The sequence below is a fragment of the Mycena indigotica genome (genome assembly GCF_014461135.1).
Source record: "Mycena indigotica strain 171206Taipei chromosome Unknown Mind.scaff0016, whole genome shotgun sequence".
NCBI classification, from domain to species: Eukaryota; Fungi; Basidiomycota; class Agaricomycetes; order Agaricales; family Mycenaceae; genus Mycena; species Mycena indigotica.
Genome location: NW_023503015.1, coordinates 136327 through 157414, shown reverse-complemented (window position 1 = coordinate 157414; position 21088 = coordinate 136327). Strand labels below are relative to the sequence as shown.

Sequence of the window (21088 nt, the reverse complement as noted above, 5' to 3'; positions counted from 1 at the left end):
GGTCCAAGAGTAGGCGGTAGAAGTGATGCAGATGGTTTCCAGGGGGCAAATGCTGGACAGAGTGTCCAGCGCATCGACAAAAAGCATTGTCCATGAAATACCGAGGTGGGTGAGCGAGCTGAGAGGGTTGAGGTTCAGGATTTCCCTGCCACGGCCGTGGGCTAGTGATAGCGGTTAGGCGTTGGCCGTACATTCGAATAGAATAACTTACATGTACCGGTTAGATCGACATCTTGGAGCTCTTTGCCGTTCCGGACAAAGAAGTCATTTAATTCGTCTGCGAAACTGGCGTTATAGATGAACCGCTTCAAGGTCGTCAAGTCCACCTCGTACTCCCAAAGACGAATCAATGAGAGGACGAGCCACGCGCAATCGACGATTGCGAGCTCTTTGATGTGGCGCAGACCCGAGTGATCTATTTCATCCGACCTCACAATCGTCATTAGTTCCTGCTCGAACCATGAACGAATCGTGACGGAGTCGATGCTTTTCGAGTAGTTCTCGATCCGGGAGATGTCGTGCGCATTCTGAAATTCGACATGTCGGAGAGTCGGGGTAATGTGCAGGAGAGGTTCAACAAGTTCGGTCTGGCGGGTTGTATCGCCGTACAGGTAGGATGTCAACCGGACACTTTCCAGAGACGGCCAGTCCTGTGATATTATCCGGGCAACCGCTTCGTCCGAACAGTCTCCGACGCCAATGATTTTGACCAGCTTTCTGAGCCGAGCAGCGTTGGTGAAGATGGCAGACTCGGACTCGGAGCCTGAACTCGTAGGGCAAAGAATGCCCAGGAGCTCAGCAAGTGTACAAAACCACTACGGGTAGTGGTCTTCTGGCCTTGGCTTGGCCTGAAAGCCATGGCTTTGGCCCGGCTTTCCTTAGCTTTGGCCTAGCAAAACGTCAGGCCAGGCCAACTCGGCTGGCTTTGGCCTGGCTTTAGCTTGGCTTTGGCCCAGGCCATGGCCGCGGCTGAGTTTGATCCGGTGCTGTTGGACAGATATTGGCATCAGAAACAATATTAAATATTTGATCTAGTTCAAAGACTGGTAAGAAGGCAAACTGTAGAGCATCTATAAAGCCTTTAGATACTAGCAATGACCCTTCTAGGCTAACATATCACTAGATAATTTCCTTTTGGGTAGTTAAATCAGCTATCAATGATCATAATGAAAGCCATTGGCTTTTGGCCTGGCTTTGGCTTTCTAAACCCTTAAGCCAGGCCAAAGCCAACACAGGCCAAGATTTCTGGCTTGGCTTTGGCCCTGGTACCAAAGCCAAAAAGCCATGGCTTTTTGGCCTGAAGCCAAAGCCAGAAGACCACTAACTACGGGGTTCAGTGTATGTGGTGAAGACGATCTCGCGAAAGAGCCAGGCTTGAGAGATGTCCACGAAGGAGCGCTGGACGAGGGATAGAGACGCTAGGGTAGGCTTTCCTGGAGCCTGGGTGCATGGGTGAGAATATCCAGAGCTTGAGGACGCGCCGCAGACGCCAATAATCTTGTTCCATAGCTCTTGTGGCAATTCCTAGGTGGTATTACTAGTGTTACATTAGTCCAGACAACGAATGACATACCGGTGCGGCGAGTGGAGTTGCGATTGTACTTGTGTCGGACATCGTCTTTGGGCAAGAAGAAAGTGCGTGTGTGGCAGTGTAGTTTGTGTGCGTGCAGTGTGGACATGAAACGAGGCGGCCTGGGAAATGAATACCTCGAGGCTGGCTTTATCATTCATGGCTTGGATTGGCTTGAGGATGGTTTTCGGAGCCATATATGAGTCCTTCGCCACGGCCAGTGTCGTTCAGGTTGACCATATACTTACTTTTTTGAAGGCTTCGCCGCTTCGAAGCTAGTGGGAGTCTCTCGATTTGGATAATTGAACACAGCCCCAGACAGTGTAATAGAGGTTTTCCACCTACCTCAGAGTATTAGAAGGCCTCGACGAGAGCCACAACAAAACGGACATGATGGCGAGGTCCTCGCCATCATGTCATATACTTACTTTTTTGAAGGCTTCGCCGCTTCGAAGCTAGTGGGAGTCTCTCGATTTGGATAATTGAACACAGCCCCAGACAGTGTAATAGAGGTTTTCCACCTACCTCAGAGTATTAGAAGGCCTCGACGAGAGCCACAACAAAACGGACATGATGGCGAGGTCCACTCGGATTTTTTCAAAAACGACATCCTGGCTTTCACGAACCTCCGGCTCCCTGCCCATGACAAATCGCTTACTGTGCTTCGGCACAACAATGATGTCGATTTGGATAGGGGTTGCGCCGTGGGTTAAGACAACACGTTCCAGAGTTTCCGAAGCAAGTTTGAGACGCATCTTTGGGGCCGGTCTAGGTGGCTGATAGCGCAGACCGAACCAAGGCTTGTATTGCCACTCTTCGTCAACAATGGGCTCTGGGAGTGGGGTCCAAGAGTAGGCGGTAGAAGTGATGCAGATGGTTTCCAGGGGGCAAATGCTGGACAGAGTGTCCAGCGCATCGACAAAAAGCATTGTCCATGAAATACCGAGGTGGGTGAGCGAGCTGAGAGGGTTGAGGTTCAGGATTTCCCTGCCACGGCCGTGGGCTAGTGATAGCGGTTAGGCGTTGGCCGTACATTCGAATAGAATAACTTACATGTACCGGTTAGATCGACATCTTGGAGCTCTTTGCCGTTCCGGACAAAGAAGTCATTTAATTCGTCTGCGAAACTGGCGTTATAGATGAACCGCTTCAAGGTCGTCAAGTCCACCTCGTACTCCCAAAGACGAATCAATGAGAGGACGAGCCACGCCAATCGACGACGATTGCGAGCTCTTTGATGTGGCGCAGACCCGAGTGATCTATTTCATCCGACCTCACAATCGTCATTAGTTCCTGCTCGAACCATGAACGAATCGTGACGGAGTCGATGCTTTTCGAGTAGTTCTCGATCCGGGAGATGTCGTGCGCATTCTGAAATTCGACATGTCGGAGAGTCGGGGTAATGTGCAGGAGAGGTTCAACAAGTTCGGTCTGGCGGGTTGTATCGCCGTACAGGTAGGATGTCAACCGGACACTTTCCAGAGACGGCCAGTCCTGTGATATTATCCGGGCAACCGCTTCGTCCGAACAGTCTCCGGCGCCAATGATTTTGACCAGCTTTCTGAGCCGAGCAGCGTTGGTGAAGATGGCAGACTCGGACTCGGAGCCTGAACTCGTAGGGCAAAGAATGCCCAGGAGCTCAGCAAGTGTACAAAACCACTACGGGTAGTGGTCTTCTGGCCTTGGCTTGGCCTGAAAGCCATGGCTTTGGCCCGGCTTTCCTTAGCTTTGGCCTAGCAAAACGTCAGGCCAGGCCAACTCGGCTGGCTTTGGCCTGGCTTTAGCTTGGCTTTGGCCCAGGCCATGGCCGCGGCTGAGTTTGATCCGGTGCTGTTGGACAGATATTGGCATCAGAAACAATATTAAATATTTGATCTAGTTCAAAGACTGGTAAGAAGGCAAACTGTAGAGCATCTATAAAGCCTTTAGATACTAGCAATGACCCTTCTAGGCTAACATATCACTAGATAATTTCCTTTTTGGGTAGTTAAATCAGCTATCAATGATCATAATGAAAGCCATTGGCTTTTGGCCTGGCTTTGGCTTTCTAAACCCTTAAGCCAGGCCAAAGCCAACACAGGCCAAGATTTCTGGCTTGGCTTTGGCCCTGGTACCAAAGCCAAAAAGCCATGGCTTTTTGGCCTGAAGCCAAAGCCAGAAGACCACTAACTACGGGGTTCAGTGTATGTGGTGAAGACGATCTCGCGAAAGAGCCAGGCTTGAGAGATGTCCACGAAGGAGCGCTGGACGAGGGATAGAGACGCTAGGGTAGGCTTTCCTGGAGCCTGGGTGCATGGGTGAGAATATCCAGAGCTTGAGGACGCGCCGCAGACGCCAATAATCTTGTTCCATAGCTCTTGTGGCAATTCCTAGGTGGTATTACTAGTGTTACATTAGTCCAGACAACGAATGACATACCGGTGCGGCGAGTGGAGTTGCGATTGTACTTGTGTCGGACATCGTCTTTGGGCAAGAAGAAAGTGCGTGTGTGGCAGTGTAGTTTGTGTGGTGCAGTGTGGACATGAAACGAGGCGGCCTGGGAAATGAATACCTCGAGGCTGGCTTTATCATTCATGGCTTGGATTGGCTTGAGGATGGTTTTCGGAGCCATATATGAGTCCTTCGCCACGGCCAGTGTCGTTCAGGTTGACCATATACTTACTTTTTTGAAGGCTTCGCCGCTTCGAAGCTAGTGGGAGTCTCTCGATTTGGATAATTGAACACAGCCCCAGACAGTGTAATAGAGGTTTTCCACCTACCTCAGAGTATTAGAAGGCCTCGACGAGAGCCACAACAAAACGGACATGATGGCGAGGTCCTCGCCATCATGTCATATACTTACTTTTTTGAAGGCTTCGCCGCTTCGAAGCTAGTGGGAGTCTCTCGATTTGGATAATTGAACACAGCCCCAGACAGTGTAATAGAGGTTTTCCACCTACCTCAGAGTATTAGAAGGCCTCGACGAGAGCCACAACAAAACGGACATGATGGCGAGGATAGGGCTGTAGACCGTACCGTATACGGCTACGGCCGTGTACGGTACGGCCTCTAACGGCGCCGGGACGGCCCTATGCCGTACCGTAAGCGCGCGATTTTAAGGCCCCTTACGGTACGGTACGGCGCCGTCAGGCCGTATTACGGAGACGGAGACGGCATGACATATGCCAAAAGAAATTGACTATTTCGGTGCTACTAATGCTATCTATTCATTTAGTTTTTGCTTTATCTCCCGATGCTGTTGACGGAGCTGGTTCTTGACTAACATCAGGCCGCGAATTGTTTGAGGCTGTAGGCTGGAACGTCGGAGACTGATCGTGTCTCGGCCCCCAGAGAAGATGCGCTCAACTGCAACGGCCGAACCTTTCACGATGATCAGCAATGGCAGACTTGAAATAAGTAGCGCACCAGGGATAGAAAGAATATCGAGAGCCATCCGATGCAAACAAGGGAATTGACGGCGACGCGCAGACCACCACTCTATCGGGTCACATTTTTTGAAGTCTTCACGCGGAAGCGTGAAGTAGTGCTCCAACTCATTGACAACCGCTTGATCGCGTTTCTCAAGTCGCGCTGTAAAGCTGCGGATTGGCTTGCTGTTTGAGATATCTTGGGGAGCCGGTGAGGGTGCACTGGCAGGTGTATCACGGCTTTTTGCATATCGCTTCTCGTAGCGATCTGCTAACCGTTCCTTGGCCGTTTCAAGGTAGGCGAGGAGGAGAGTGTCGTCGCTGTAGTCTTCTTGAATTCCTTCGTATGATATCCGTGGATCAAGCACTATGATGAGTTCTCCATGAGCATTCCACAGCAATGCAAACACGTTACTCACATGCAGCCCATGTATAGATTGGCGAAACATCAAATTTGGTGAAATAATCGCTAAGTTTAGTGTGCGCGTCGACCAATCCCTGCTTGATCTGTGGTGAAACATCATCGGGAAGGGCCCTCAGGCAGTCGCGAATGTGAAGTTGAAGCCCTCGGAAGACGGCATGTGTAGTCGACAGCATGGGATACTTTGTCTTCGACATTTGAACCGTCGCATCACGAAACATCTCTAGCCACTCGGAAACGAGCGAAATTGCTGACCAGTCACTATCGTCCAATGCGAACTGGTGTAGCTCTCGGGTCCGGTCAACGAAGCTGTCAACAGCGCTCCGAAATTTCAACGCTCGACCTGGGAACACAATCAAGATGAGATTTTGTAGTAATTGACAAGTTGAACGCACTCAGCATTTGCTGCGTTGATGACCATCGTGTCCGAACATCCAGAATTAGCATCAACACATCAGTTTCTGTGGTAGTGCCTTCATCGATGGAGTTTCGGACCTCGCGCTGCCATGATTTACGGCGCTGCGGGCTTGATCTAACCGCACGGACAATTCGACGAAGCTGGCAAAAGTTAAAGCGGATGACTCGCAAACGACGTGACATTAGTGCTCGCCTTTTTCACAGCCCCAAGGAGCGCCTTATTCGTAGGTGTAGGCGGTGAAAGATTGCCCGTTGCTTGTGTCGCATTTGGTGCCAAATCTTGGCCAGTCTCGCCGGAACCCTCGGTTTCCTCGTCCCAGTCATCGTCGTCACGCTGGGCTGCATCTAAGTCATCCCCCTTCTCGTGCTCTGATGCATAAGGGTCGTAATTTTCAGTGTCGTCCCTCGGCGCTTGCGCTTTGACTTCGGAAACGTGCTCTTGATACGAACAGGAGTTTGGCGATGAGGAATCAGCATCTTCGTTTGCCTTTTTCGGAGGCTTCTCAACTGCGCCAATACTTTCGAGGAGCTAACAATACATCAATTTTTGAAGTGCCGACTCGGAAGCAGGCGCAATTAATCTCACCTTCAGTGCAGCCAAATGGATAGTATGAGGCATGCATCGGAGCCTTGCTTCACTCTCGGAAAAAGTGATGCCAGCAGCTATGCACTTCTCCTCGATGGCGGCCACCATCGTGTCATTGTTTGTTGCGTTGTCCATTACAAAAGCCGAGATCTAAAAGAAGGAATTCAGATATTGTGGAAAATATAATGATAGCGCACGCACACGGTTCGTAAGGCCATACAGCTCCAGTGTCGCCCAGACAACTTCTGCAATATTGTCTCCCGAGTGGGCTCCAAGGAGTTCGCAGAAGTCAATCAATGTTTCCTCTGTGGCGTCATCGTCAGCGCTGAAGGGGGAATGGAAATTATTTCATACCAAGATTCCCATCGTTTGTTGTATAATGAGCAATGATCGCGATGAATGCATATCCGTTGCTCGAGGACCACGCATCCAGTGAGATTGAAACTGTTGACTTCAAGCCCTGTATTGACCGTGAGGCGAGTGCATGAATGGACAGAACACATACCTTGAACATCGTCTTGAGCCCCGCCTCCATCTCCTCCTGCATCTTCATTATCTGACTGCGTACAGACCATCGTCCGGGTATGTTCAGGCTGTCTGAACGATGTACATAATACAAGAGACGCCTGAAGGCCGGTTTATCAACCTCATCAAACGGCTGGTCGCATTCTGCTACCCATTCTGCCAGAAGTCGCTCGAACTCCCTCTGATCCCATGCCCGCGCCTTTTGTCGAGAGATTGTTTCCGAAAGTGTCGGCTGTCCCTGTCGGAGTCGTGCAAGATAGCTCTCTTCCGACACCTCATCGAACGTGCGCCGGCCCTGCGCGATCTCGATCTCCTCCGTGGTTGGCTCGTTACTGCGGCCGGTTACTGCGGGGTCTTCCCGGGCGCGTTCCGCCAGAATTTGTTGAAGACGGTACATGGGAGGAGCATGGGACTTGAGATACCCGACAAGGCCTATCATATATGAGCATGGTAGATAAGAGCGGCAATGAGAACACATACCGTTGGTGCTGGACTTCATCTTCTTGGTAATTGTGATAACCTTGTGGTCACCATGTAAGCAGCGGAAGTGCCGGTCACCATCCAGTCCGGCTTGCCCCTTGGCGTTGAGTTCCACACGTTCGAAGAACAAGAACGCGACTGCAGTTCTTTCGCGTGACTGGAATTTAGCATGAGTAAGCAACGAAGATCGTCAGAGCCACTCACCGCCTTCACCGTCTTTGTTTCTGCGGCTTTTGTCGCAGGAAGCGGCTCGTCATCTGGCGCTGGCGGTGGAGCCGTGTCAGAGGTGTTGCGTTTCTTTGCTGGAGGCTTCTCGGCACGGTCGCTTGCTTTTCGCTTCTTCCGGCCGCTCGAAGATGCGCCGACGGTTTTACTTGACCCGGAAAGAAGATCTGCCATCTGAAATATGACGGTGAGTACCATTCGTAGGATATCAGAATGCTATCTGACCTCCGCATTTGTCACTGGTTCAACCACTTGAATGTCAGAGTCAGAATCCGACTCGGATTGGTCGTCGCTGGTATCTGAGCCCGTGAAATCCCCATCGAGATCGTCCGAGTCATTTCCCTCGACGTTCACCTTCTCAGCTGCCTTCGATGACGCTTTGCGAGGCTTCCCGCGCCGCCGTTTGGTCTTCTTTTTGGGTTCACCATCTTCCTGTACATGCTCCGCAGCAAATATCTCCGCCATGCGTGCGCCGTTTCCATCCCGCCGTGGCCGACCTATAAGAATTTAGAATACAGACAAAGACTAAAGCAGGATACGACTCACCTGAACCTCCGAGTACCCGAACCCGGAGATCGAAATGAGATAATGCCGTTGTTCCCAGTTCCTGCATTGTCGCAAGCTCGGGGAGACGAGAAAGACGGCCATGGAGGTAAAGCGCGTGGTATTTAGAGGAGTGGGGGATGAGACGACGATTCCGCAAGGTTTGGATAATGTCTCCAACGGTCGTATCACCAGCAACGACTAGGGATTATTCAGCGAAAACAGTAGGATATGGGTAGTGCACCTACAGATTGGTACCGAGGCACGATCGGCGCCCATGACAAAGATTGTGGCTACGTCAAGCCTGACGAGTCGTCGAAGGCGACGCGAAGACATATTTGACCAGTGCCATCGCTTTCGTGGACGTGATTCCGATGACCATAATAAACGATGGAGTTGAAAGAATAACGGCCAACGTGATTGGGCTACTAGAGGATAAGTATAACAAGGAGAGCGTCTAGCTTTCACTCACCGATAACGAGAAGCAGGGTCGTGAAATATACTGCCAACAAAGTTACACCCAGGGAGAAGATTTTGGCCGCGTCTTGATTGGGGAGGATGGTGGAGGGAGTAAGACGAAGGCCAACAAATAGTGAAGCGGCTGGAAGTGACACCAGCAGAACAAATATCGCAAACCAAACATCAGCGCGGTATACCAGTGCATGCCGCGATGAGCATGCAAGCACACTATGTGCATATTTGGTGAATTGAGGTTCTGCGAAAAGAATGAGCCACAGTGGTGATGCATTGGTAAGAAATGCTCACGCAAAGATTGTTCTTCGACATCTCGAGATGCGACTGCATGAGTCACTGACGGAGAGGGAGACTGCATCGTTTGGGGTTGCGCTGACATTTATGGCCTGTGTTTATACCTTTAGTTTTTGTAAACATGAACGGATAAGACGAGGATAAAACTCACCTACAACGCTCCGAGTCGAGCGCATTTGCACACCCCGAGCTCGTCTAATGTGTAAGGGAGCAGAGCGGAGCACCGCCTGGACGGGCCCCGGCGGTCTTGCGCGATGTTGGGTGCGCGTTGTGAGGTCAGCGCTCAGGGGAGTAGCTAAGAGAGGGCGACCGCCGCGGCTCCGAGTGAGGTGAAACCCACATGGTGGGAGGAGCCAAGGCGTTTAAGCGCTGGCACTGCCTTTCCGATCCACGTCATCGGAACACCGCAATTGGGTGCCAAGCGTAAGTGCCGTCATAGCCGTATACGGCTATGACGGTACGGCGTCATACGGCCTACGGGACGGGAGCCTGCCGTACCGTCAAGGAAGGTGACAGAGGGCTCTACGGGCCGGTGACGGCGCCGTATTACGGGTAGCCGTATGCCGTCTAGTACGGCGACGGCCTACAGCCCTAGGCGAGGAAGAAAACCCCGAAAGCTGGATGACACCATTGACACATGATGATCACACTGCATAAGCAGATTAGAGTAAGCTGGAAGTTGATCTAAGTAATATGAGTATGGATATGAACATGAAACAGCGCAAAAAAAAGAGCTTGTGATTACAGCGTCGAACGACCGACGACCGCCGCTTTTACACGGAGATTGCACGCGTCCCAATTCCGGAATTGGGCTCGTGATCGTGTGTCGGATCATGTGTCATCCGCATCACGTCGTTCCTACCGTCATCGATTCGATTCGTTACCGCCGTTGCTCTCTTCGTCGCTCGCAACCGCCATGAGCGCCGTGGAGACCAGTGCTTTTCGCGCCCTGTTGCGCCCAGGCGACACTGTAAAGGTCTTACTGGATGCCTTTGCTATTCCACCCGGCACGGACCCTACTACTGGTGCCCCTCTCCCCCCAGCGGACGCCGTCGCTCTACTGGCTGACGCGGAACGGGTCCGGCGAGCAAGCGAGGACGCGAGGAACCGAAGGCTTGTGGCCGTTGTGGTGCACAATGAAGGGTCAGAGGAGGGAAGGTGTGCTAACCGCTTTTCTCTTTTTCTGCTCTGGCTAATGGCCGGAATAGCGTGTTTGTCTTTCGGGCGCGGTCAACAGGGAAACAACTGGAGCAGTCGGATATACTACGGGTGTTTCCTGTGTTTGGTAACCTCAATATCAGCATGGCGCAGATTCGGAGGACCACGCTTATGGATAGTTTGAGGTCGGGGTCTTTGCCACAAGCTGCTCCCGGTGCGTTGCTACTCTTTCGCTCTGTATGTAAAGCCTGAGCGACTCCAGGATTCCTCAGCCTCACCATTACTCAAGACGACGCTGCGTCGATAAGTCAGACACCACTTACACTTTGCACCCAACAAGTCGAGACGTTACGGGTCCTGCTGACTGAATGCAAAAGGCTGAAGGAGCTTGCTGGTCGGTTCCGTCTTTTCCACGCCACTCCCCTGAACATTACTAGATGCTCCGCCTATCTCCACCGCGCCGGTCTTGACGACCTTTTCTTGGCTATCGCCATATACCGCTCGCCGCGCACCATTACCACCGTGTACGTTTCCAATTTTTAAATCCACCCCGATACCTGATTGTCTCGCAGTGTTTTCCATCCCCGAAGATCTTCGTATTGCTCGGACGCCTTTGCATGGCCGACTTTCGGCCGCATTCGCTGGTCAGCCAGGAGACGATGCTGGTGACGTTGTGCGCATTCGGGATGAGTGGATTCGAGTCAAGGCAAGGGATGAAGCTGGGACTGGTGCTACCCGCCTAAGGTGTGTGCTACAGACCAATAATGTTTTTGAGACTAAAGTTGTTTAGTATTCGCATTGGGACATTCAATGTTAACGGAAACCTACCATCGCAGGACCTCTCGCTTTGGCTTGGTGCCCAACCGCTACAGCCATACCAATCTCAAGGAATTGTAACTATGGCACCGGCCCTCCCTCCCCTTTTGACGGACCTCGGGAAAATTGCAAGGAGCGATTTTGAGGAAGGTGTGTTCTGTCAGCTTATCGCACCACCTCTTTCTGAACGGTGTCCCAGTCATGACTCCTGCTACCGCCATGACAGACAATTTCCAATCTCCCGTCTCTCCCGATCCTTCGGTGATAAGCCCGCTTGCAGGCTCAACGTCGATTCTTTCCCTCGTCAGTCCGACATCACCAGAGTCTTCGTCCAGCACGGTTAGCTCAGCTTCTGCAACCGCGACATCTCCACAGTCTTCGGTCCCATCTTCGGCAACTTCGACATCGTCTACTGCGACTTTGACCACTGCAAGCTCATCCGAAAAGCCGGACCTTATTGTTCTAGGATTCCAGGAGCTCGACCTTTCTACCGAGGCACTCTTGTATGCAAATAGCACCGCCAGGGAGGAGGCATGGATGGAAGCCATTTATGCTGCGTTGGGGCAGAGTAAGGATTCCGAGAAGGAAAAAGGGAAGAATAAAGGCGGATATGTCAAGCTGGCATCCAAGCAGCTTGTGGGCATGCTCATTATTGCGCTCGTCAAAACGGAGTTGAGGGCATGCTTCGACCAGGTGCAGACTGCTGCTGCTGGAACTGGAATAATGGGGCTCATGGTATGTGTCGTATGCTCCAGTCTATCTGTGATGATACTCAAGTTACACCCAAAGGGCAACAAGGGCGGCACGGCCCTGCGTATGCGATTTACCCCGCCTGTTGCGAGCCCCTCGCGAAGCAGCTCCAGAAACCCGTCCATCTTGTCAATCTCCAGTGCCCAAACGACTTCGACAACTGCAACCGGTGCCCAATCAAGCAAATCAGTCAAGCTGCGCAAACCGGGATCCACCATTCTAACCTTTGTCAACTCGCATCTGGCGGCTTTCGATGAAATGGTCGACCGCCGGAATGCGGACTACGCAGAGCTAACCAAGCGATTGCGATTCGAGCTTGGAACCTTGGGCGGGGAAAGTGCGGGGAGCGAGTTGCTTTTTGGTGACGGCGAGGGAGCTGATGCTGTTCCACCGACACCGACGGCAAGTGCAGGGGCGCCGATGCCTGCGGGGACCACCTGTGGAGTTTTTGAGAGCGACGTCACATTTTGGTTGGGCGGTAAGGAACGTGCTATTCGTTTGTGTCTGAAACTGACTTTTTTGCTCAAGACCTCAACTATCGAATCGATGCCCCCGACGGGGATGTGCGTACGATACTTGCGTCAGATGAGTGGGAGGACGGCAGGTTGGAGACGTTGGTGATATACGACCAGGTCCGTGCTCTTGCCCGGATTTTCCGTTCTAATGTGTTTCCAGCTTAAAGCCGCCATTCGCGCTAACAAGGCTTTTGGCACGTTCCAGGAGGGCACACTGGCCCATCACCCGTATGAGTCCACTTGTTTGGCCTCTAGCAATCTCAACGTATATAGGACCTATCGATTCAATGCTGGTCTGCTAAAGGACGAGCTAGGCTACGACCTAAAGTAATTATCCTTTCGTGTTCAAAAGAACATACTCATTATTTCCAGACGACGACCCGCATGGACAGATCGTGTGCTCTGGGCTAGTAACAACTTCACTCGCGTCCAGCAGACGAGCTATACAGGCCATCCACAGTACTCTATTAGTGACCACAAGCCAGTATCATCCGATTTCACCCTCAACGTGAGTTTTCATTTTGTCCCACTGCCTTGGCTGATATATATGAATGATCAGATGGACGTCTTCGATTTGCCAACAGCAGAAAAGTCTGCAGACAGGCTGTATCGCCAGTTGCGTGGTCTTGAAGACGCACATGAAGATCACAACGCCCACGTTAGTTTGAAGGTGCTGGAGAGCAGTGTGGATTTGGGCAAGATTGGGTAGGGACTGACTATATGCCTTCCTGCGGTAACTGACTTCGGTACAGGCACACTAAGTCGGTGACGAAACAAGTGACAGTGAAGAACATTGGACGCATCCCGTGCGCATATCGCCTTGTACCAATAGATGGAGAATCTGCGCCTCGTAAGTCTCGACTTGAAAAAGATTCCAAAATGAGCTGATAATGTCCAGATCCGGACTGGTTGAAAGTGGAACCTATGGCGGCGTTGCTCCTCCCCGACGAAATCGTCCAACTGACGCTGACCACCACCATCGACAACAACTGTGCCGCTCGGCTGAATACACAGAATAAAGAGTTGAATTGCACGCTGATCCTGCACACGATTATGGGGAAGGATCATTTTGTCGCGGTCACCGCTGAATACGGTCGGTTGTTGCGCCGTGTTTTCCGATGTAATTCACTGATTGTGGCGGCAAGTCCCAACGTGCTTCGGGACTTCGTTATCTCGACTGACAAGATTACCCGGTCCGATCCGCACCGGCGGTGATCTGTTATCCGAGGAGCGCGCGATAAACGCCCCTCGAGAGATAATGAGATTAATCAACTGGATGATGTCGTCGAGTGTTCGTATGGCGAGTCTTTTGTGCGATCATCCGTGTACCTACTGCTGATGCGGCGATTTAGGACAAGGTCTTCGTGGAGCGCGCGGATGAGGACATTATTGACACGATCCGCGAGGTATGCGTCAAACGAATGACAACGACAACGATCTGTCAAGCTTATATGTTCGTAGTGTCTGGATACGGGTGTAGATTTTCCCTTCACGCCCGACGAGAAGGAGGACAAAGTGCCTGTTGCGTTTGGGGAAACGCTACTGCGGTTACTGAACTCATTGCCTGAACCTCTCGTCCGCGCCGATCTGCAACCCCAATGTGTGTTGCAGACTAGCCGTGATGAGGCATTCGAGATGCTGGACGCCTTTGAGCCCGCCGCTGTCAATGTGCGTCTGCTTCTCTTTCCATTTCTCTCACTCCCGGCTTGACGACTAACTACAGGTATGGATCTCCGTGACGGCCTTCCTTCATTTCGTATGCCAGTCCTCCGCGGAGCCAGAAGCGAAGACGTTGGCAGTTGCACGATTGTTCGCCCCCGTTCTGCTTAGAGACGATGCACGGGAGGTGTCGCCTGTTGGCAGGCGGAATTTCTTGTTGGCATTCATTCGACCATGAGGTGGCGGGGGGCTACTTCGGTTCAACTGTCTCCCTCTCAATCTTTTGGATATCAGCTCTGGAATATTATACCCGTGGTTCCATTCGGCGCAGCGGACGAGCAGGTGTGCAAAGATGTAAGAGAGAGAAGCATATAAGGACTACATGGCTGAACTGGCGAATACAATTAGGTCCTAATGTGCTAACAATGGACAAACGGGAAAGCAAGAAAAAGGGAAAGCAAAATAAAAGGGAAAGCAAGAATTACTGATCTTCCTCGTCCTCGTAATGGGCCTGTAGTGCGTGCTGTTGTTGGGCTCTGGCACTTGCCGTCGCGCTTTGGTGCTGGAATTCATGTCACCAACGACCAAATTAAGTAAATTTCGACAAACTTACCGCCCTCAGCTTGGCTAGATGTATCCTAAGCACCTCGGTATAATTATCGAAACCTAGCGCGCTCATCGCGTATAGAATGTCTTCGCCACCGATGGTCTTGCGCTTTTCGCTGAGCGAGCGCTCCGCCGCCTCGGACGTGATAAACGAGATGAACTCCGACACACATTCCTGCACGCATTCTTTTGCGTCCTTCCCGATTTTTGTCGCCGGCGGAACTGCCGCCTTCATGATTCGCGAGACGTTGGCGATCTATGACAGCGTAAGGCAGGATTAACATTGGCGAAATGGCCTACGGGCAGAAAGCGGTCTTGCTCGCGATACTCGCTGATGTCGCTTTCTGTGGGCGGGGCGCCGCTTGGCTGGGGGGTGTAGGGCTGGAGGGCGATCCCGCGGTTGGCACCGCCTGCCCGCATCGCACTGGGGCCTGCCTCTGGCTCGTGGTCGTGGTCGTGGGGGTGTGGCGGGTAGGGTGACGTTGGCGAGCCGAGCGGAATTGTTCTCGGAGGGTGGCGGTGCCCGTAGGCGCTGTGTGGGTCCGCCTGCAAAGGGTAGCCAGAGACGGCGGAATGCGGCGGGAGCGCGAGCGGAATATGGCGCTGTCTGGGGTCGGCCATCGCTCGCGATGGAAAAAGGAAGACCTTGATCGAGTCCATGCAAGGTTACTATATAGCCCAGCGCGAGAAACAATCAAGAAGAATCGCGCACCAGACCCGATGGCCATCTGATGAGTAACCTGCAATCACGGGGTGCTTGACGTCGCCCTTTCAAATCGGGCGCCTTCAGGTTGGGCAGGGAGTGGGCTCGCCATGCTGCCCTTCTGCGGGGAAGAACCGTTGGCGGAGCCGGTTTCAAGGTGCGTGCGAGTTGTTCCCAGCGCAGAAGTATTGCCGTGCAACGGATGACCTGACTGTGTATGTGGGAGCCAATGAGATGCCAGGCCGAGGTCATCGTCGTCCACAATCGTGCGATTCGGCTCCGAGTACTGCCAGCGGCGCAAATGGGTGCATCTATTCAAGAAGCGGCCGCTTTGATGGCGATTTGCATGACGATGGATGGGGTATCAGTACCACAGCGGATCCGGAAGACAAAGAAGGTGGCCCTGTCATATTTGAGATTGTTCTGCGAGGAGGAACCCAGAGTACCGGCTGCGGCGACTCTCGTCAATGGAGTCACGGTGAAAAACTTCTATACACTTACGTGAGAGCCACGCGATTTGCTCCGATCATGATCTCCATCATGAGTCCGAATTTGTCCGAGGTAACTTCGGGAGGGTACGGAAGACGAATGAGCTATCTCCGTCGGACCGCGGTGTCTTGGCGATGCATCGGGAGTCAGCCAGGCGCCAGCGGGAATCCAGCAGCGGCGCCGGTCATCACGATGAAAACACGGGGATCAGCTTCTCCCAGACGGGATGATACCTCCAAGGCTGTGGATCTTCGCTACAACATCGCTCTTCTGGGAACTTTGAAGACAAGCAGCAAGGGACTGAATCATGGTCTACGAGTTTGCTCGGTTGTGAATCTCACATCACACTGCATTTGCAATGATCAACTAATAATAATATCGGGGTGTACATATAAAGTTCAAAAGATGGTTGGGGCTGGTGTTGGCACTTCTCAGGCTCCCCCCCTTCAATGGCCGCCACTGCGATACCAGTATCACTTGCTACCACCTTTGATGCTGGGCCAACAATTGGTATGTATGATGAACTGTAGTGGAGTGATATTATTGATTAAGAAGGCACATTATAGGAGCCTTGCTAATTGGGCTAGTTGGGTCTAGCATCTTATTTGGCCTCCTCACTGTGCAACATTACATGTACTATAAACAATTCCCTGAAGATAAAGTAACTCTGAAAGGATTTGTATGTAATTATATCTCAGCATTATGATGTTGTTGACTTCAATTAGGTTGCTCTGATATGGTAAGCTAGAGGTCTATTATACTTATGCCCAAGCAACATTGAGCATTCCATAGGCTTCTAGAGCTTATTCAATTAGTTGCTGTCATCCAAGTGACATATCTGTTTGCAGTCACAAACTATGGACAACCTGAGAGCTTGATGCACAAGATACCTCCATTATTTGCATTATCAGTTCTCTTGGGATCCTGGGTCACAGGATTAGGTTTGTTGTGAACTCTCTATTCCATCACAATCTCTATATGAATGTTCAACAGTTCAGGCGTTTTTCTCATTCCGGATCTGGACTCTTGCCCCAAATCCAATCTTCAAAATGTTGTCTGTGCTTCTATGGACAACAATTTCAGGTTTTATTGCTTGCTCTACAGCAAATATAGTCTTGGTTATCAAAGCTCCTAATATTCTGGCATATATTGAGCAGCACCCCACACTCATTCTAACTCCTACTGTCATCAATTTATTTGATGACCTCACAATCACTATCTCATTAGTGACAATCCTTATCCTAAGCCGCAGCACTGGATTTTTGACCACTAGCTTGCTGGTAGATCACTTAATTAGATGGACACTTGGTATGTGATAATCAGCTAACCTAACTCATCTGTCAATCATTTATCCATCAACAGAAACTGGTTTGATGACTAGCATCTTCAGTTGTTTGAATTTGGGCTTTGTAAGTAAATAGCTTCCAGATTGGTGCCATCTTGTTTATTTAATTGCAGTATGTCTCTCACCCAAGAAATTGTATATGACTCTTCTGAAAAGGCATACATTGACTGACCATCATACAGTTATTTGGATTGCCCTTCAGATTGTCAAATCACGTGGTATGATCTGGGATCTATCATTTGTGATAATGGCTAACAAAGATTATATAGTATTTGCAAATACACTTCTAGCCTCTCTCAACTCCAGAGGAGCATTGCGTACAATCAATCATGCAGGCACATTCCAAACATGGCCAAACATGGCTGACCAATCTCCTGTGCATGACAGCCGATCTACAATTGGTGTTACTCACCCTGCACCACTGACTATTGCAATGACAAGGGTGACTTTGCAGGAGCATGATTACTCCTTACGATCAGATGGAGCAAAGCAAGAGCATGATGAAGTATGAGAAATGAGTGAAGAGCTAGAGATCCAAGTGCAAAGTGCAAACCTAAAATTTCTTGTTACTATGTATTACTTGTATATAGTCTTGCTCCAGTGTTATAGGATCTATCTAGGAACTCGAAGAGTGTGTACTTATGATCATCAAAAGTGAGTATCCATAGGTCATTTACAGTTTAGTCTAAATCTGGACACTGGATGCAAAATTAGCCAGAAAGTGGAGACTGACTGTATACTAAAATTTAAAATTTTATGAAATTTTATGATATAATATGGAATATCCAGGGGGGCAATGTATGTTCAATTACCACATAATTCAAGTTTAATTAAAATCGATGCATTAACAAGCCAAAAGATACTCACTTTTAATGGTAATGAGTACAACTTGAATAAAATAGTATAGTAGATGTCATGGATAAGACCTGGCCCATCCGCTCCAGCGCTTGTGTCAGGCCACTAGGGGCCTGCAACACACAGCACATGATGACAGGGAACAGGTGCCCCAGTAGGAGGAGCACACATGTGGGAAGCATGTGACCAAGAATGACATGTTGAGCCGTCGCCAAGCCCAACTCGACACAAGGGGACTGGGGATGAGTGCTAGGAGGCTAGGAGTAGTGCCTGGCCTGCAAGAGATGTACAATTGTCCCCTCTGCAGCTAGGAACAGGGACCAGGAGAAGCAGGACATCAGGAAAAACCTCCCTGAGAAATCTCATGGAATTTCTAGAATTTTCAGTGGCCTTGAGAAATCAACAGAAATTTACCTAAATTTCACACAATTTCTGGAAATTTCCAGGAATCTCTCTTTCATGTCAATTAGAACTGTGAAATAAAGAGAATGAACTATATGGCAAGTGTGACTACTCATTTATCACAAGATCCTCTACTTGGTAGCAGTTGTCATTGCAATTTTTTAACTCGAGTATTACTGGCAAGGCACTTCAAGTCCACCATCAAAGACGAGCCCTAAAGCTATCAATGTGTCATGTTGCCATGTTGTTGGCAGATCCGTGATAGAACGGTTACCAATGTGTCACATCAGGGAAAAAAAATCGTACCATTCTTTCCGTTCCCCCTCATGTCCGCTCACCTTCTCCCCCTTGCCTCATCCTCCATACCCATAGAGGGCCTAACTCCGCATTATCCTAGTCTCACCTATCGTGCCAAGATGCTTTCCTGGGGCTGTAGCCGTGCCTGGTGTCTGCTGCGACAGTGCTAGCGGCCTGGCACGATACTCTCCCTGCACTGGATGCACTGCAGCACGAGCGACTTCAACAACCGGTGTGTCTTCCTCCCTCGAAAGCGCGCACGAGCATAGGCCTCATACTCACCTCCGACTCCAGAAGGCTTCGCGGGAGACAACGCCGTCGTTGTCCGAGCATCACCCATTCTTCTCCCGGTGCGCCCATTCTCCTTCTCAATTCAAATGCTCAGCGCATGTGGTTTCAGGGATGACGGACTCACCTGCGTCACTGCGCTGCCCTCTGCACCACCTCCCCGCCGCCGTCTCTAGGCCCGCCGCCGAGCCGCTGCTCCGATCAGGCTGGAAATACACAAGCACTTGGGGACGACATGTCCCCTACTTGTGTGAAATTTTCAGCCCGGCCGATGCAGCGGCTGTGCCGCACGCGCAAGGGCGGACTTCCGCCCGCCCTCCACACTGCTGCTCTCTGGCTGCTTCGGCGTCGGCTCAAACGCGGCCAGGGGGCGCGGGTAGCATGCTGCTACCCATCTGAAGATTTGGCGCGGAACGGCCGCGCTGTCCGCCCGTATCGCTGTTCTGTTCACACAAGCACATTTGTACGTGCTAACTTGGGTTGCTCCGAGTGATTCTCATGGGATTGTAGATTGTCAACATCGTTGCAGCCCGTTGTAGATGTCCTCGTCATAATTCCGGTGTGTCTCGCTTCGCTCTTACCTTCTGACCATTGACACATGATGTGCAGGCCCCTTCCTTCCCTGCTCTGGCCGTCCCTGAGCGCAGGATGCCCGGAAGTTGAAGTCCGGTGCATGGCTGGGTCTGTTACGGACGAGCATGGCTTGTTAGTGTTGTTTTATGGGTGCGATGTGAACTGGCACACACTACAGGCTCTTCGTGTATCATGTTATCATTGTATTGTAGTGTTTCAATCTATATTTTCCTTAATCTCTGCATCTTGATCCAATGAGAATGTATGAAAAGACTATGAAACTACTGGAAATCTGCTGGAAATTTCACAAGATTTCTGAAAATTTTTGGGGGACTAAAGGAATCACAGAAATCCTGGAAATAGAAGAAATCACTCAAAATTCTTGCTGATTTCTGGAAATTTCCCAAAATCTCATGGGATTTCTGGGGGAGGATTTTCCTGATGGAGAGGCCAAGGGTATCTGATCACCCCTCAGCAGGCCCACATATATAAGGCGTGATAGTGTACACTATACTCTATCACTTAGATGGTTTATTGTACTGCTGCTCTCTGTGCAAGGAGGCATTGCTGACTCATCAGGCCCAAAATGACCTGATTTGACCCTAACACCAACTTCAATGAGTAACTGCTTTAAAGTTCAATTCTACCCTGCTCGCTTTGCTTGTGGGCCTGACGATCCATTTGTTCTGTTCTAGGCACATGTTCTCAGAAGAAGCCTTATACAGCACGACCCGAAGCCTAACAGTAGATAATTCTAACCAAAAATATTGGTAGATAAAGCTGAGAGGGAGCCCTTTTCAACCTTATGAAGTTGAAAATCCAATACCATAGGTAGCACTAAATCATTTTCTGTGTTGGTGAACTTATTCTTAAGAACAAGGGCCTTTGTATAGATATTCTCCTGCTTTACTCACCATGACAGGATATTGATATTACAGTACTTTGCCCTTATCAACACAGCAGCCTAACCAGACCACTTACCATGATGACTAAGAAGAGAGTTAAATGATTTTAAAATCTAATGAAGGTCAAACAATGGTGACATTTATTAATTAGAATTTTTTTTAAAAGAAAAAGAAACATGTCAACTAAATAGAAAAAAATTCAAGCAGACAAGAAGTTTTTCTTTATCATAATATTGGTTTCTATGTTTTTTTTTTCTTTCTTTCTTTCTGTGGGTGTTAGGGGAGACCCTGATGCTGTTACTTGATCCCATCAAGCACCATGTCACCGCATGCCTGATGCTCTCCCTTCACTGCCTTTAACACATTCTGCATCCAGTGGTCCCTAGTCTTTGACTCTCAGCACTGCCCCTCTCTGCAATTCTCTCTAAAGTTACCACCACCAGGAATCACTAATGCCATCAGAGACCTCTCAGGATGTCAATGCACCACCTCCCTCTGAGACACTCAATTCCAAGGCTCTATAGCCTCTCTGGGTTGTCACCAACCAATGTTTCTCTGCAGACTCAACCTGTTAGACTTCTGGGGTGTCCCAAACCCACATCAGTATTCAGGCTTATGTTTGGATAGCTGAGTCTTGCCATGGCACTCTTCACTTAGCCACAACAGCCTCTGTCATTAGGTCTTCCCTTGGGTGAGGCCTACTGTTGTTAAGACTCGTACCTACTGCAGCGTCCTAGGCTTACACCTTCATCTCTTGGGAGACATCCAGGGACATCTCTAAGTGA

At 50.4% G+C, this 21088-nt stretch overlaps 3 protein-coding genes across 3 annotated transcripts; 1 reads left to right on the top strand and 2 right to left on the bottom strand.

Moving 5' to 3' along the window:
* Positions 1-6989: 6989 nt before the first annotated feature.
* MIND_01344300 (uncharacterized protein) lies at positions 6990-9118 on the bottom strand (the record flags this gene model as incomplete). Its single annotated transcript, XM_037369885.1, has 11 exons — positions 6990-6998; positions 7048-7358; positions 7407-7563; positions 7611-7805; positions 7857-8128; positions 8178-8375; positions 8423-8599; positions 8647-8889; positions 8940-8972; positions 9026-9046; positions 9094-9118. 11 exons carry the CDS (start codon positions 9116-9118, stop codon positions 6990-6992), a joined length of 1641 nt encoding a protein of 546 aa, XP_037213441.1.
* A 740-nt stretch (positions 9119-9858) lies between these two features.
* On the top strand, positions 9859-14078 carry MIND_01344200 (DNase I-like protein; the record flags this gene model as incomplete). Its single annotated transcript, XM_037369884.1, has 19 exons — positions 9859-10100; positions 10151-10314; positions 10363-10494; positions 10538-10624; positions 10673-10844; positions 10891-11066; positions 11116-11651; positions 11706-12144; positions 12195-12298; positions 12342-12409; positions 12455-12508; positions 12554-12689; positions 12741-12886; positions 12934-13031; positions 13080-13274; positions 13327-13481; positions 13534-13587; positions 13643-13849; positions 13905-14078. The coding sequence occupies 19 exons, from the start codon at positions 9859-9861 to the stop codon at positions 14076-14078; spliced, it is 3339 nt and encodes a 1112-aa protein (XP_037213440.1).
* A 243-nt stretch (positions 14079-14321) lies between these two features.
* On the bottom strand, positions 14322-15106 carry MIND_01344100 (CBFD-NFYB-HMF domain-containing protein; the record flags this gene model as incomplete). Its single annotated transcript, XM_037369883.1, has 3 exons — positions 14322-14402; positions 14454-14702; positions 14747-15106. The coding sequence occupies 3 exons, from the start codon at positions 15104-15106 to the stop codon at positions 14322-14324; spliced, it is 690 nt and encodes a 229-aa protein (XP_037213439.1).
* Between the last annotated feature and the right edge of the window lie 5982 nt (positions 15107-21088).